Source organism: Antechinus flavipes, chromosome 2, assembly GCF_016432865.1.
Source record: "Antechinus flavipes isolate AdamAnt ecotype Samford, QLD, Australia chromosome 2, AdamAnt_v2, whole genome shotgun sequence".
Lineage (NCBI taxonomy): Eukaryota > Metazoa > Chordata > Mammalia > Dasyuromorphia > Dasyuridae > Antechinus > Antechinus flavipes.
Window position 1 is genome coordinate 252,350,287 of NC_067399.1, and position 15,803 is coordinate 252,366,089.

Below are 15,803 nucleotides of genomic sequence, written 5' to 3' on the forward strand. Positions count from 1 at the left end.
TTTTTGAAGTAATCTCCACTACCTGTAACTTGGACTGAGAACTAGAAAGAACAGAGTCCACCTCTAGAACCCAAGATGTGGAGTGCTAACATTACCTGAAAATTCCAGAATAGATAGCTTGGATTCATTTAGTACTTGTTAAAGGAAACTTAAAAGAATCTGAACTTGGAATGCAAGGGTTTATTATACCGCCTAATTTTTCAGATGTGAAAACTAGGACTGAGTGAGATTGATATGTTTGATTCTGCATTAGAATGGGTGAGTCCACTGGGTAACCTACTATCACGATTCTATGTTTCAGAAGAAACTCTCTCTCTCCCCCTTTCCCTCTCCCTCTCTCTTTCAAGCAAATTTAATTTAATTTGATCAAATCACATTTTAAATTCCCTAGTAGCCCTCTCTCCTTAAATGAAAAGAATAAGTAAAGATGTAAGTTATTAATTTAATCACCTTCCTACTTAAAAGTGATAAGATTCCAAATTATTCCACTTCACTCCTAGGCCTTAGACAAAGAACCAAGTTTGGAAAGACTGAGGAAGCATATATATTATGGAGCTAATTAAAACTACGTTCCTTAGAGAGGCAGAAGTAACATGCCATTCTAACCCTCCTCAGGAACAAAGTAGGACTGAGCTGTGACCAATCTGGAAATAGTGAAGAATCTTCAGGCTCTTATGTCTCCCGTGGCCAAGTGGCTTTTTGAGGTCAGGGCAACTACCTGCAGACTTAGAGAACTAGGGAAAAAATACCTGTAGAACTCAAGATGTGAAATAGTAATATCACTAGGGAATTTATCCTAAGAGGGGGAAGGGTAAGGAGGAAAGGAGAGAATTTGAAAAAAAAAGTTGAAAATATATTAAATTGGGGAAAAAGCACAAATTAAAAAAAATTATCCTACAATCTCAGAGCAGAAAGCATAGGCTGAGAAAAAGTTGGTTTTTTTCTTCAGCTTCCCCTCCTGGGCCTTTCTATTCAAAGCCATAATCATCTGTTGTTTCATTAACCAAACTTTTCCTAAGGATAGACATAAATGTAAAGTTCCAGATTTTCCTAACTGAGTAACAACTCATAACTTTGGTCTATTAAGATACAATTCCCTAAGAACAGGGAACCACCCCGGCCTTGAAAGTTCTTGCTCTCGTTGCTTAAAGCGAGCTAACTGTCATAATGTTACAAATATTACCCTTTTCCTAGTTATCTGCTTTGCAAGGTCACCTATTTGGTCCAGGGTTTTCTTAAACCGAGGTACACGATAGAGAGTTGGGCCTTTCAAGAGGCCTCTGTGTAATTCCAGGCGCCTCCGCCAGGGGCCGCCGCCGCTCCCCTATGACACAGCAACAATAGGGACCGCTCTGCTCCGCCAGACTCTGCGTGGTGATGGGGCTTCCTCTTCGCGCTGTGGGGTCGGCGGAATGAGCCGGCGGTGGGGAGGAGAAAGAGGGGAGAGAGAGGAGAGGGAGGAGGGAGACCGGGAGAAGGGGAAAAATGATGGACGGCTGCTCAAACCAATCGGTCTCACGGAAGCGCCGGTAGAGCGACTGTACAAGCCCAATCAGCACGAAGAACGAAGGGAGGGCGGAGCAATAAGAGATTTCCGGCCGGGCCGGCAGCTGCAGAGGAGGAAGAGCGAGCTGTAGTCACTGCTTCACCCACAGTCCGCACCCCAGGCCCCAGGTAAGGGGAGATGGCTCCTGGAGGCCCGAGGCCCAGCCCGACCGAAATCTAGAGTCGGGATCCGGGACGGTCGAGGAGAGGGGCTGTGGAGGAACGGTTTGGGCGGGCGGGGGCTGGTGACGGCGGCCGGGTGGGGGAGGTGGAGGCGGGGGCTGGGGAGGGTTTCCCCTGGCTGGGGCAGCGGGGAGGGGGGAAGTGAGAGGGGCGCGTGGAAGCCGGGTCGGTCGTAGCTGAGCCCCAGGTGACTACAGGTTGGGAATGGGAGGTCAAGGCCAGATCGTGGGCTGGGGGCACAGAGTGGCTGTGTGGAGGAGGAGGAGCTTTGGGGGTGGGACTGAGGAAGGCTTCCTCACTTTAAAGCCGATCCAGGCAACTTACAATTCACGGACTGACTGACCACCCCTTTACTCAGTATCTTCCAGCCCCCTCCCCCCAAAGCACCTCCTCTTCCACTTTTTTGCTTGTGTTTTCGTCCAGTCATGCAGCATTTATGCTGAGCGCTAGGGAGTCTTTCTTCAAAAATATCTTGTCCTGTTTGTGTTCTGTCAATTACTTCCTAGACTTCTGTGTAGTCTCTAAGCCTTGCTGTGTCAGTCCCGAGGGGAGCAGGGTAGGCTGTGTGCCCTAACCTCCACCGAGTGTAATGAATGGTCCCTTTTGGGAGGAAGAATTGGTGTTTTTGTGTTGTCTTGAATCCCCGTTCTTTCCCAACACTTGATTTATTAAGAACCTTTAAAAGAACAGTTTCAGAAGAAAGTTTATGCATGTGAAACTGTGTCTACTCAGTTTATCTAATTGCAGTAACAAGACGTTCTTTGGTGGGTAACTTTTCTTTAAAGAAAATTAGAGATTGTGAGAAAAAAGTTAGACATTGTTTATTCTGTAAACATTTCTTTTGAGTCTGTATGCCAGACACTACCGAGATGTGGGGAATAGAAAAAATATTTACTTTCCTAAAGGAACTTAACTTTTACAGAAATTCTCAAGGAAACATCAAGATACAAAGTGTTTATTTCCCCCACACACACACACACCTTTTTTTTTTAAAGCATAGAATAACATGGATTGTAGGAAAGAGTTCTGTATTTGAATCAGAGAACCTGAATTTGACTCCTAGCTCCACTTACTTTTCTGTGGCAGTTGGCCTCTGAGCTTTAATTTCTTCATCTGTAAATTGGTGATAGGGGATAAGGGGGAGTAGATTTGATTTCTTTAAGGCCCTTTTTAACTGTGTATGTATGATCATATGACTTTGGGGGGATAAAATTTTTTAATGTGATTTGGGCACATACAAAATTTGCTAGTTGTCTTTGGTAAAATGTTTCCAAATTCCTGATGTTCAAGTCTTTGTCTTGATATTGAAGGTTACTGAAACTTGGGTGTGTTTTTAATAGATTTTTATTGTACTTAGGATTATAATTTCAGTATGTGATTCTTTTATCTTTTTTGGATATGTGAAAGGATGTAGTTGGGATGTAGATTGCTGTTTATTTTCCAACAAAACTGTGTAAGATGAGCTGCTTCATACTCACCTTCACTCTGAGCTGTGATATTACCTAATATTGTTCAAAAGGGCTAATTTTCAGTGCTGGTACTATTAATATTTAATATGTAAAATACATATTGGAGAAGTTTTACAATTAGGACAGTATTGTATAGAAAAAAATATAAGATGTAAGTTTCTGTTTTTCTCCTGTTTCAGAATGACTTCAGGTGCTTTGTTCCCAAGCCTAGTCCCAGGCTCCCGGGGCTCATCCAGCAAATACTTGGTGGAGTTTCGGGCAGGAAAAATGTCATTGAAAGGAACTACAGTTACCCCAGATAAACGGAAAGGGCTTGTATACATTCAGCAAACTGATGATTCCCTCATTCATTTCTGTTGGAAAGATAGAACTTCTGGTAATGTAGAAGATGTGAGTATTCAGTAATTTTTAAGTTAAAGTGAAAAAACTTAAAAACTTTTCTTTAAAAAAAATTTATTGTATCCTTTTAAACATTGAAATGTCTCTTTAAAAAATGGTAGCACTTATTTGTAGTCTGAATTAAGTAACCTTGTCAAATCACTTAAATCTTTTGTTTCTCCATGGGAATTGTATTTCAGAGGTCCTCTGAGGACTCTTCCAACTCTAAGTCTCTGATCTTATGATCTATAATATCTGAAGATAAATTTAGATTTGATTTTAATAGTCAGCAAAATGAATTGCTAATTGCTTTACATTTAGTTTCAAGACTTCTTAAGAGGTGGTTTTCAGCAGCATCCTTTTGAAGTGGGTTCAAGATAGATTTAGTCTAATCTTTCAGTAATCCTTTATCTATGTTTTGTCCAGGACTTAATTATTTTTCCTGATGACTGCGAATTTAAGCGAGTACCTCAGTGCACTACTGGTAGAGTATATGTGTTGAAGTTCAAAGCAGGATCAAAGCGACTCTTCTTTTGGATGCAGGTTAGTGAAATTTTTCACTAACATCCTTTTTATTTGAGTTCTTTTAGCCATGGATTTGGTTGTAACATGGGTTGATCATTACCATCTCTTCCCTTCCTCCACTTCAATAAAATGATACTTATTCTGTAATAGATCTGATATTGTATTAGGTTCTTATCATGAGCATTCTTGGGTACAGGGCACAAATCTGGATGTTGATAGTCAAGATTTTCCTTGTGGAAATAACTTGAAAAGCAGATAAAGCCAAAGAATAAGTATGAGAAAGATGGTAATTAGGCACTGCAGAGATAATTTTGGATCTTACATTTTTTAGAAATATCATGTTAATGACCCCAGTTCTCTTTCTACAGGAGCCCAAGACTGAGAAGGATGAGGAACATTGCAGAAAAGTAAATGAATATTTGAATAACCCACCTATGCCAGGAGCTTTGGGTGCAAGCGGAAGTGGAGGCCATGAACTTTCAGCACTTGGAGGTAGTTACTTCTTTTTCAATTTGATAGTTGAAAACATTTTCAAAATGATCTAACTTCTCAGTGCTATGGGCCAGGGTTTTTGCACTTTTCTTTTTTCTTTTTTTTTTTTTTTGCTGTTGTTAAAACAGTGGGCTGACCACTGTATTTGAAATCAGCAAAGACCTAGGTTTCCTTCCTGTCTCTCACCCTCATTAGTTGTATAATTGAAGGCAAGTCACTTAACATTTTTCATCCTGTTTCCTCACTGGGTTGTTATATGAGCATCAAATGGAAAAAAGTATGTGTGTGGGTGGATGTTTGTAATTAAAGGGTTTTTTACAGATCTTCTGTAAATGTCATCTGTTTATGTCATTGCTAGTACTAAGAGTTTGGATAGATTTATGATTTCCCTTTTTAGTATACTGTTTACATGCCACTAACAAAATACTATTATAGCTAATATTTCTTGTTTAATAGGATTTTAAAATTTTAGGCAGTTGACTGCTGATGTCAAGTCACATTAGATGAATTCCAAATAAGATGTATTAAAATAAGTAGGATTTCAGAGATAATTAACACAAGGTTCTAGATAAGCCATCAGTTATAATGATTCTTGAGCAATTTGTTTACTAGGAAATGTTAAATACATATAAACCCTATACTCATTTAGCTATTGATAGAAATCTTTTGGTGAGAAGATGATATTGTATATTACATATAAGGAGTCTTTGTGTAAGACTTAAAAGATCCTGTACTAAATGACTTTTGAGTTCTTTATCAAGATTGATCTTTGGTTTGGTTTATGAAAGCCCGGGTAGTGTGTCTTAAATTGTTTTTGTTTTTCAGGTGAAGGTGGTTTGCAGAGCCTTCTGGGTAACATGAGTCATAACCAGCTCATGCAACTTATTGGACCAACTGGCTTGGGAGGACTTGGTAAGATTTCAGATTCTTGCTCTAAGAAAGTGGGACTGTTCTTCACTTAGTTGAGCCCTCAGATTATTATCGTTTCTCAGCAATTTGTTTTTTACTGGGAAGTGTTTTTTAAAAAAAAAAAAAACAAAAAAAAAAAACTATGCTCATTTTGCTGTACTGGATGTCTGTCAGTGAAGAGGTGATACGGTTTGGTTAAGAGTGCTCTTTTTGAATTCAGAAAACCGGGGTTTGAATCCTAGATTTGCCACTTCATATTTATGTGATCTCCATCAAGTCACTTCATGTCACTAGGCCTAAAAAAACTAGAGGGTTGGACTAGATGATCTAGCCCCTTTTGGGTGTAAAATGTTGAATGATTTGAAGGTGAGATTGTATTTTCCGTGTAAGCTACCTTGCTTGCTATATAGAATAAAGTAGTTGGGAAGTAGGCCCTTAACAGAGTGCTTTCTAGTGGCCACAAGTGGGGAACCAGTTCTATTTAATAAGAAACAAATCTGAGTCCAACTTGCGAGATGGAGATCTTTATCCTAAATCGCTTTTTCTGTCAAGAAGTTTGGCTTTTTTAAAAGCCAAAGTTTTTTATTTGTTTTATTTACACTCTTAAAATACCAGGAAGCATTTGACCCCACGCTCTGCATCCATTTTGCAATGATAATTGATTCTTATCTTTTCATTAAAGGCAATCCCCTCAAGACCTCAATTAGAAACACTACTCTGATATAGTTTGACTTTCTTTGTATGTACCCAAAGTCCCTTTATGTCTTTAAAAATAGTTCGCAATTTAGATTGATTTTATCCTTAATCATAGGGCTCATAAGATTGAGTTGAAAGGAACCTTAAATGTCATCATCTAGTTTAACCCTTTTATTTAATAGATGAGGAAACTGAGGCCCAGAGATTATTAAAGTGACTTATCCAGGGTCACACAGGTAAGTGAGAGAGCTAGGATTTGAAACCAAGTCTTCTGACTCCCAAAACTCCCACATAAATAAATTGCAGTTGTAAAGATTTCTCATTACAAGAAAACAAGATTGATGGATGATGTGACTCTCATTTCCATTGAGAATTGTGGCCAATTTGGGACAGCACCATCTCTTCACTACTATTCTTGTTTGGAAAGTTCTGTGAAATGACACTAGCTCAGGAGAGGATATTGTATGAACTAGTGGTTATTTCATTTTTCTTTAGTTCAGAAGTCTTTGACATATTTCTTATATTCAAAGATTACATGCTCTTGATCACAAATCTAGTTACTGTTATCTTCCGATTCAGAATTTTTATAGAAACTGTCATTGAATATCAGTATTAAGGGAGAAGCAGCACATGAATTTTTTGATTTAATGCTTGTTTCCTCACTGTAGGTGGGCTTGGTGCACTGACAGGTCCTGGTCTGGCTAGCTTATTAGGGAGTGGAGGGCCTCCAACAAGCAGCTCTTCATCAAGGTGAGACTTTCAGGCAGCCTTTGGTTTTTGGTTTTCTGGATACTTAATTTTTAGAAAATTACTCTTAATGTTTAGTGCCTTAGGCACTTGAAAATCTTGCTTGAAAACAAATCAGGGAGTGAATATTTGTGTTTACTAAAGGTTTCATTGTTACTATAATACATAGGCTTTCCCTTAAAGTACTTAAAATGAGATTGAATTTTCACATTACTCCTCAGTTTTGCTTTAAAGCAAGAAAGATGCATATTACCTATCATTGATGTTATTTATGGTTTCAGCTCCCGGAGCCAGTCAGCTTCTGTAACCCCATCTTCCACCTCTTCTTCCGCTCGTGCTACACCAGCACCCAGTGCTCAAGCAATTGCCTCTGCAACTAGTCCAAGTCCTGCACCGAGTTCAGGTAATGGAACCAGCACAGCAACAAGCCCAACCCAGCCCATTCAACTGAGTGACCTTCAGAACATTTTAGCTACTATGAATGTGCCATCTGGGGCAGGAGGCGGACAGCAAGGTAAACGTTTTTTCGTTGACTGAAAGCTGTTGGGGTGAAGGTGCCTGCTGCTCCCCTGTTCTTTCAAGGGGATTGGGAAGGCATGTCCTTAGTGAAAGTGTTCTCTATGGCACTGTTGGTTTGCAAGTCACCCTGGTAAAGGCTAAATGTTCCTAATAAGAGTTGAGCTTGAGACTTCTTGCCAAACAGAATGAAACCATTGGCCAGAAGCAGGAGTCAGTGAAGAGATTTCTCCCATTGAGCCTCACTGGGTGATTTAGCTGCTTATAGTCTTGATATCCATGAAATGTGACACTCCGTTCCCCATTAAGCAGCAAATAGTAAATTCCAAACAACTTATAGTTTTGTTGTTATATCCTAGTTGACTTGGCCAGTGTACTAACTCCAGAGATCATGGCTCCTATTCTGGCCAATGCTGAAGTCCAAGAGCGGTTGCTGCCTTATCTTCCCTCTGGAGAATCTCTTCCACAGACTGCTGAAGAGATTCAGAACACACTGACCTCTCCTCAGTTTCAGCAGGTAGGAGTATGGCCATCTCCAACGGTCAGATAGCTAAGCTTTACATTGCGTTTCAGATTTCCTAGCTCTCATCCCATATTGATGGTGGAGCTCCCTTTCCTCCCCCTCTTCTTTCTCTTTTGAGTTGCAAGAAATTTTATATGCAGTGCTCATTGGGAGATTTTGTAATCATGTGATTCACTAGCTTAGGCCTGCCCCCTGTGGGTCTTTAGGCATTCTCTCTTGTCTCCTAGGTGACATTACATAAGTGTTCAGAAACGATGGTTCCCTCCACTGTCACAGCTTGGTGCGAGCTGGCGCAGTCTCAGTATCTTGTATATAAGGTTGATATTTGATTAATTTCCTTGGAGAGCTGGGCTTAGGTATATGTTAGGACAAAAACTGAAGTTTAATGGATTTAAAAAAATCAGAAAGTTTTAATCATTTTTCATGAATGCCCTTCATTTACAGGCATTAAGTATGTTCAGTGCTGCCTTAGCCTCAGGACAGCTTGGCCCACTTATGAGTCAGTTTGGTTTACCAACTGAAGCTGTAGATGCAGCAAATAAGGGAGGTAAGTACCTTTTTTTCCCCTTCCCTTAAATGAAATACTTCTTCAAGATTTGAAGAATTCTTACATAACAGTTAAAACTTTACAGCCTAAATTATGTAATGATTTGTTTAAAAACATTTCTCTTGGATAAGAACATTCAGAGAATGCTTCATTTTAGCATGTCTGACAAAATTGATTTGCTTAATGGAGCAAATTGTAATTTCTCTTCAGCCTCATTTGTGTGGGTTTTAAAAATTGTTGTAACCTAAATAGTATTTACAGATTTTTGAGAAATCTGCATTTTCATTTTAATTCCCTTTTGTCAAAGCAACTTGGCTGATTATTAAAGTGTTCTCAGGGGGCAAGAACTGATGATGATATTTTTTAATGATATTTTAGATGTTGAAGCATTTGCCAAAGCCATGCAGAACAATGCCAAGTCAGACCAAAAGGAAGGAGATGCAAAGGACAAGAAAGACGAAGAGGAAGATATGAGTTTAGATTAAATTATTTGCTGTCTTTTAAGATATTGGAAATTCTTAGTAATAATTAAGTGACTTCAGTAGTGTCACTAGTTTATTGCATACACTCATGCCTACATTCAGCCCTACAAAATAAAGGACTTTTCTTTTATCTGCCAACTCTAGTTTTTGTGTGTGCCAGAAATAGGAGGAGTAATTACCAAATGCTTTTTTGCCTAGTCTTCAGATAGAAATTATCTGTGAAGAAATATTTTGTTAGATCATGGAGAGCTAGAGCTGAGTGCCAGGATGTTGGTCATGTACATCCTGGTAGTGTCTGCAGGCAGGGCTGGAACCTTGCTTAACAAATTTTTCCTGGGCAACATCTAGTAAATTACATGTACCATGTGAAAGTTGCAAGGTCAACTTTCTAGAGCAAATAAACTTTTTTTTTCCAGATGTGGCTCCATCACTTTGATTTAAAGCACATCTTCCTAAACATACTTCTTTTTAAAAAAAATCATTTTGAGTGCTTCAGATGCATCTGGAGACACAGCTTGGTTGCTTAAAGAGATTTTTCAAAGTCTTCTAAACAAGAAGCAGACTTTTTAAACTAAAAATACTAAAGGTATGTGCGCAGTGAAATTAAACAAAGATTAGATGCTTGACAAAGCACCTAGCTTAATGTCATGATATCTGATGTTGCCATCAAGCCCTTTCCGATCAAGTAGACAGGATTTTTTTTCCCATTTCATTTCACTAACCAGTATTCAAAATAAGCATATTTCTTTTTTTTCTTTTTTTTATTATTTTTGCTTTCAAAAGGCTGTACCAGTGATTTACAAAGCTTTCATTCTATACTGAAAAAAGGTGGAAAGGGTCATAATTGAAACTCATTGAAAGATAATAAAAGATTAACCCATTTTATAATATTTACCCAATCATATAAAAAACATAATTTATAAATCATTTCCAGACATAAGATTTATCCCCCATCCATCTAGATATATACACACAAATATATATATATATGCATATGTATATTTAAAAAAAACATAAATGTGTAAGTGCACAAAATGAACTAGGTGGACAGAAGAAAAGTTATCATTGGACCTGTACTACAACCACAAAAATCAGTGAATATGACCCTGAAAGGAAAAAGGAGGCAGGAAGCATATACTCGGAATAAATATATGAACTCTTAAGCAATTTATGGGTATCAAATGAGAGATGTTTAACTTGGAGAAGATATAGTGGTGCCAAGGACATGATCACTATCTTCAAGTATCTGAAGAACTGTCGTGTGGAAGGGAAATGATTTTTTTTCCCCCAAGGGAACAAAACTAGGGTCAGTGTCTAAAAGTTGTAGGGAGGGAGATTTATATTTAATAAGAAAAATCTTCCTAAAGAGTAGAGCTATTCAAAAACGGAACAAGAGGTAGTGAGTTCTCCATCCCTAGAATCTTAATCAGAAGCTGGATAGATGGATGGACTCAGGGATGTTGTAGAGGGAGAGAGGGAATGCCTGCTTTGGTGTGGGGTGGACTAGATTCCCTCTGGAGGTTCCTTCCAGCTTTGAGATCCTATGAATGGTGGGCAAACCAGCAGCACAACTGGAGTACCACCTTTTCTTAGCACCATCTCAGGCCCAGAAATGCATAGCCCCACTTTTGAGTTTTCATTTTCAGAAGATGATATTAAATTTATTTTATTGTATATGATGAGTTATAAAGTGTCTAACGCTTAAGTCAATTAATCCGAATTTCCTGACTTTGGGTGAAAAATACTGAAAAGATGACGGAGTGCAGAGTTTGCCAATTCTTACAAACTTGACAGAGGGGCTATATGCAGCAGGGCAGCTTTAAATCTCCTATGTGTCTGGGCCATTTATTTACATGACTGGGCAGCCATTTGCACCCACTGACCCTTGTATGATGCCAGTGCGTGTCAAGTCAACTGGACGACGGTTTGCCACAAGATTCCTTATACAGCCATAGTAACCAGGTAGAGATGATGGTGAAACCGTGCTCTTCGAAGTCTCTGTGGGATGGAGGACGGTGGACATGGAGACAAGGAAACCAACAGTTAAACTTGGAAGTAAATTAAGCAGCACTATCTGTGTGCTACCTACCCTCCCAATTTCACCCAATCCAAGTTCCATTAAGGCAAGGGTTCTTATCCTGGGTTTGGGGCTTTTTATCTGTGATATTTTAGATAACTTTCAATATAATTGCTCTCCTTTGGAATCCTATATAATGCATTTAAAAACATTCTGAGAAGGGATCCACATGTGTCATCAGACTGCTAGTAGGTCTTTCACACTAAGTCTTTCAGCTGCTGATGAAGGTGTGCTTTTCTGCACAATGACTATGATGATAGAAGAGGTATTTTCACTAGGAAAGTGTTCACTTTCTCAATGTAGAAAAGAAATTTAGGAGAACTTTGCTATATACGGTTTTAAAAGATCATTTTACACCCCCTCTTGTCTACATTACTCCACTTGTCAAGCTGACTGGTTCAGAACTGACACTCCAAACACTTCCCTGTATCAAAACTCAGCAGTAACAGAAAACTGAAGAATGATGGCAACCTTGATGGCATCCTTTGTATTCTCATGGCTGACATTTCAAGAGTGCTTTAAGTTAAGCAAAACACAGCCCATGACACCTCTTGATAGAAGTACTGATATCCCCATTTTACATCCAGCTAAGCAAGGCCACGTTTGATCCTTGCCATACTCACGTTTGGTAGTGCTGTTGTTAATCCTGTTTTACCAGTGTGGAAGCTGAGGCTGAGAGATTAAATGACTTGCCCACAGTTTGAACTCAAAGGCGTCTTTCTGACTAATAAGTTCAGGGGTCTCTCTACTATAGTCCACTCAGTCTATGAACAAGATAATCTTGTTCTCCTTTTAGACACTAAGTCCTCTTAGAACAAGGACTGTCTTGTCCATCTTCGTATCCTATTTCTAGGCTCTATAGACAGTAGGTTACTTAATACATATTTATTGCTTCTTCAGACTTCAGAGAGTGACGAGGCTCAAGTAAGAGAATAGAGGGATATGTACACCTTTTTTTTTGGCTGAGGCAATTGGGGTTAAGTGACTTGTCCAGGGTCACACAGCCAGAAAGTTAAGTGTCTGAGATCAAATTTGCACTCAGGTCCTCCTGACTTCAGGGCTGGTGCTCTATCCACCGCACCACATAGCTGCCCCCGATGTGTATACCTTTTAAAAATGGTGTACAGAAATAAGAGCTGATAGGTCTCCTACTGTACTGCTTACATGGAGTAGAGTTGGCTAGCTAGACTTGGATTCAGAAGACCTGGCTTCAGTTCCTGGCTCAAAAATGTGAACAAGTCCTGCTCTCTCTCATCTCTTCCCTTCTCTGCAAAATGGGGATCATTTTGTACGCCTCGTACATAGACTGGTTAGAAGAAAGTGTCCTGCAGACTGTGTGTGTAGATTATCGGGCTCAGTGAATCGTAAGCAGTCTCGGGCAGGGCTTCTAGGCTGGAACAGCTAAGTTGGTAGGGACTTTGCCCCTTACTATGTTAGTCTCAGGTGGTGACTTTTCTTGACTTCAATAACCCGATCCTGGTACTCAGTCACAGAAGTGGCCCAGTCTGCCTAGGTGGAGGGAGGAGCACTTAGCCTATAAATCAGATTTTCACTGCCCTATGGGCTCTTAGGAGTCTGCTGTCCTAGACCTCTTTTGAGCCCTGCTGGGTAGAGCAGCTGGCTAGAGGAGGGTTTTATCACCTCATTCTGAGACCTGGCCTAGTGCCTACCTCATGAGTGCTGTGAGGATCAAATGAGATATGGTATATGAAGTGCTTTCCGAACTTAAAGTGCTATATAAATGCCGGCTATTCTTGTGCTCATCAGACAGGATCAGCATTTTAGGACCGGCTCAGTTTTACATTGAGAGAAAACAGGCTTAGGATGTTGACTCGACTAGTCCAAGGGCACAGGTCTAGAATCCTGATCCTCTGCCCCCCCAGATTTGTGCTCTTGGCATGTATCCCAGAAGAAACACTAGAGTAAACAAAGAAGATGGTCTTCCCTGATCCCCTTCTGGAAGGGGGTTCTCCCAAATAGCTACAAGTGGGACTAACCTGGCAGGCCTCCCAAATAAAGAGGTTCTTTGGTGATAATGGAAGGAACTGAGGCAGGAGCCACTGTGTAATTGCCTTTGGTATCCACATCAAGCCGGAGCATGCTTCTTCCTTTAATCACTGAGAAGAGAGGCCCGTGCTTAGCTCCTACTCAGGGCTTGCCCAGAGAGCTGTTCTTCCTAATGGCCCTACAGCTCCCCTGGGCACAGCCCTGGGAATTGAAAGCAACAGAGAGAAAGGAGATGGTATTTCTGGTCTGGCCTGAGGGGGGAGACAGCCTTGTACTGGAGGGATCCCTAGGAATCCTATCCAAGTGAAAATGGCTTTAACTTTTCCCAATCACAAGGCAACTCATGTTTATAAGTTTAGTTGTTTTTTTGGGTTTTTTTGGGAGGGGGAATGATTATTGGATTTGTTCCTTCCTCTCCATCTGCATCCCCCACTCCCTCCAAATCTAGCAATCTTCTTCGGGATCAGCTCTCTCCCCTAGTCAGAGACCTTTCGTGGCTTTTCCCCCCAAAAGATAAAGCTTCCTACCCTGATATTTCAGGGTCTGCCATGATCTAGTTCTCTATTCCACCCCAGACACTGGTTTGGCTAGACCAATCGCCTCCATTTCTCACTCTGCCTCCCAAGCATGCCAAGCTCATGGCTGTCTCCGAAACATTTCTCAGGACATTCTCCGTCCCGGCCTTCACACGATGCAACGAGGAATGGCACCTGAAGCTACTTTCCCTCAATCACACGTTTGGATTATCTGCAACTGCAATTCTCACTCTGTGCAGACAACCTAAGGAACCCCTGGGCCAGAAAGTGGGGAGCGGAAGGGGAATTACCTACCTGAGATCCGGTGCCACAGTCCGTCACAGAGAGGAGGCCGTGTCACTGACGTGGAGAACTCCCCGGCTCCGCTGTCGGCTCTGACAAGCACCTGAGACGGAACGGATGAGACATTCACCCAGAGTTGTAAAAGGAAGATATCACTGACGATATTTATGCTACCTATGTCATAGAGCTGTTGGGAGGACAAAGTGAGACGATGTAGTGTGAAGGGTGTGTGGGGCAGAGAGAGAGGGATGGATGGGCAGAAGGAGAGAGAAAATGTCTATGGGGGAAAAAGGGCAAAAGAAAAGTGGCTTATAGTTGCTATTTTATATGTTTATTACTACGGAATCCACTCTTCAGAGTACCAAACATCTACCCAATCACTGTTCCTACACTGAATCCCTTACACGCCTGACAGGGACGGTGATCACGCATGGTGATGGTGATGGTGACTTAGGCTTTTAAAAAGGCCATGCTTGCAAAGCAGCTCTAGTAGATTCTACCAACATGGAAATGCTTCAGGCCTAGTTTTCAGGAGAAAGAGAGAATCAGACTGTATTTTCTGTCCAGCTTAGGAAAATTCAGAACCTCATTACCAAGAAGGTGAGATAACCTGGTGATGATTATTTTTGACTCTGGTAATGCACTAGGACCATTAAGGCATGAAGAAGGTTGAAATCTCCCAAAGTACCAAGTACCTTTGGTGCTTCAAGCCAGTCAGGAAATGTTATTTAAGGCTCACTAGTTGCCGGGGCCTGTGACTGCCTCAATCTGGGTATCTTCTACCCGTGTGGAAGCACCTCTTCCTGCCTGCCTTAGATGGTTTCAGGAGTCTGCCGTGACCAGAAACATTTCCTTCGTGATGGCTCACCACCCAGTGATGGCCTCTCCAGGCTGAGCGAGGCTGGTCCTCGTGCGCCAGCTGACAAATAGACTTTCCAGGCCAGTAGGCTGCTGGCACAGCCTTATGCGTGTCACAGAGGGTCACCTCCATGCCAGGCTGTGGCGTCAGAACACGTAATCGGGCTGTCCAGCCTCCTCCCTCAGGGCAGAGAGATGGCTTCCCAGGCCAGGGCTGCCCCAGTTGTTCTGGCCCCACTCACCTTGTCTCCATCCGCTTCAAGTCTGATATAGGGTGGTCCCTGCCTGGACCCTAGGTGAAAGAGAAGTCCCGCTGCTGCCCTCGGACGCACTTCTAACACCAGCTCCAGGTCTGGCCCCCAGGTCGTGGGGTGCTCTGTGGGATATGGAGAGGGCCTAGTCAGGAGGCTCTCCCGATGCTTCCGGTCCCAACCTCTCACCCAGCACTAGCCAGGGTCCAAAGAAAGCCAAAGTGAAAGAGTTCACAGACCTAATATGACACTTCCGCCCTGTGCAGCAAAGAACAGCCCTTTCTCCAGGGTCCCGGTATAGCACGGTACCACTCCATGGAGCTGCGTGGGAGTCTCCAGAGGCTGCCCATTCATCTTCAGGTTCCTCACACAGCCTTTAAAGCCAGTGCCAGCTGCTTCCTGGAGGAAAGCAGTGTGACTTACAGAACCTGAGGGACCGAGGCTCCATCACAAAGTGGGATGGATGGGCAGTGGGAAGGGGGGGGGGGGTGTAACTAGGAAAAGCATCAAGCTGAGATGATGGCATGTGACGGGGCCTTCTCTTACTGGGAGATGAGTCCAGCTGGGGCCAGAGGGGAGGCCGCCCACGTAGACAGGTCCGTGGCCTAGCAGGGCCTTCCTGTGGGCACCAGACCTCTCACTGCTCTGAGCCCGAAGACCATTGATCACCAGCTGAATTCGATTCTGCTCTCGGCTGAAAAAGACCTGAGAAGGAGGGTAGAAAATAACTATCCTCCAATCTTCCTGAGGAAAAGACACATGCAGCGCCCCCACCCCAGG

At 41.9% G+C, this 15,803-nt stretch overlaps 2 protein-coding genes across 3 annotated transcripts in view; one reads left to right on the top strand and one right to left on the bottom strand.

Annotated features, from left to right (window-relative positions):
* The first annotated feature begins 1,495 nt into the window (after nucleotides 1–1,495).
* On the top strand, nucleotides 1,496–9,150 carry ADRM1 (ADRM1 26S proteasome ubiquitin receptor). 2 transcript variants are annotated; one of them, XM_051976702.1, is made up of 10 exons: nucleotides 1,496–1,674; nucleotides 3,377–3,587; nucleotides 4,002–4,118; nucleotides 4,469–4,592; nucleotides 5,418–5,504; nucleotides 6,866–6,947; nucleotides 7,226–7,347; nucleotides 7,820–7,977; nucleotides 8,428–8,530; nucleotides 8,909–9,150. In XM_051976702.1, exons 2-10 carry the CDS (start codon nucleotides 3,378–3,380, stop codon nucleotides 9,013–9,015), a joined length of 1,110 nt encoding a protein of 369 aa, XP_051832662.1. In that variant the 5' UTR covers nucleotides 1,496–1,674; nucleotide 3,377; the 3' UTR covers nucleotides 9,016–9,150. The 2 variants fall into 2 exon arrangements, with proteins under 2 accessions (XP_051832662.1, XP_051832661.1); XM_051976701.1 differs by having other exon boundaries at nucleotides 1,498–1,674; nucleotides 7,226–7,458.
* A 604-nt stretch (nucleotides 9,151–9,754) lies between these two features.
* LAMA5 (laminin subunit alpha 5) overlaps nucleotides 9,755–15,803 on the bottom strand; it is a 118,863-nt gene continuing 112,814 nt past the window's right edge. Inside the window, exons 75-80 of the mRNA XM_051976700.1 lie at nucleotides 15,570–15,728; nucleotides 15,263–15,422; nucleotides 15,015–15,148; nucleotides 13,927–14,017; nucleotides 13,087–13,206; nucleotides 9,755–11,010 (exon numbers count right to left, since the gene is read on the bottom strand). Of these exons, the coding sequence (XP_051832660.1) occupies nucleotides 10,862–11,010; nucleotides 13,087–13,206; nucleotides 13,927–14,017; nucleotides 15,015–15,148; nucleotides 15,263–15,422; nucleotides 15,570–15,728 (813 nt within the window). The 3' untranslated portion in view covers nucleotides 9,755–10,861. The remainder of the gene's footprint in view (nucleotides 11,011–13,086; nucleotides 13,207–13,926; nucleotides 14,018–15,014; nucleotides 15,149–15,262; nucleotides 15,423–15,569; nucleotides 15,729–15,803) is intronic.

Bases quoted from the DNA above. Each gene is read 5' to 3' on its own strand.
- ADRM1 (XM_051976701.1), top strand. From the start codon at position 3,378: ATGACTTCAGGTGCTTTGTTCCCAAGCCTAGTCCCAGGCTCCCGGGGC. The intron at 7,978-8,427 runs GTAGGAGTATGG...CTTCATTTACAG, and splicing joins CCTCTCCTCAGTTTCAGCAG to GCATTAAGTATGTTCAGTGC. The intron at 8,531-8,908 runs GTAAGTACCTTT...ATGATATTTTAG, and splicing joins AGATGCAGCAAATAAGGGAG to ATGTTGAAGCATTTGCCAAA.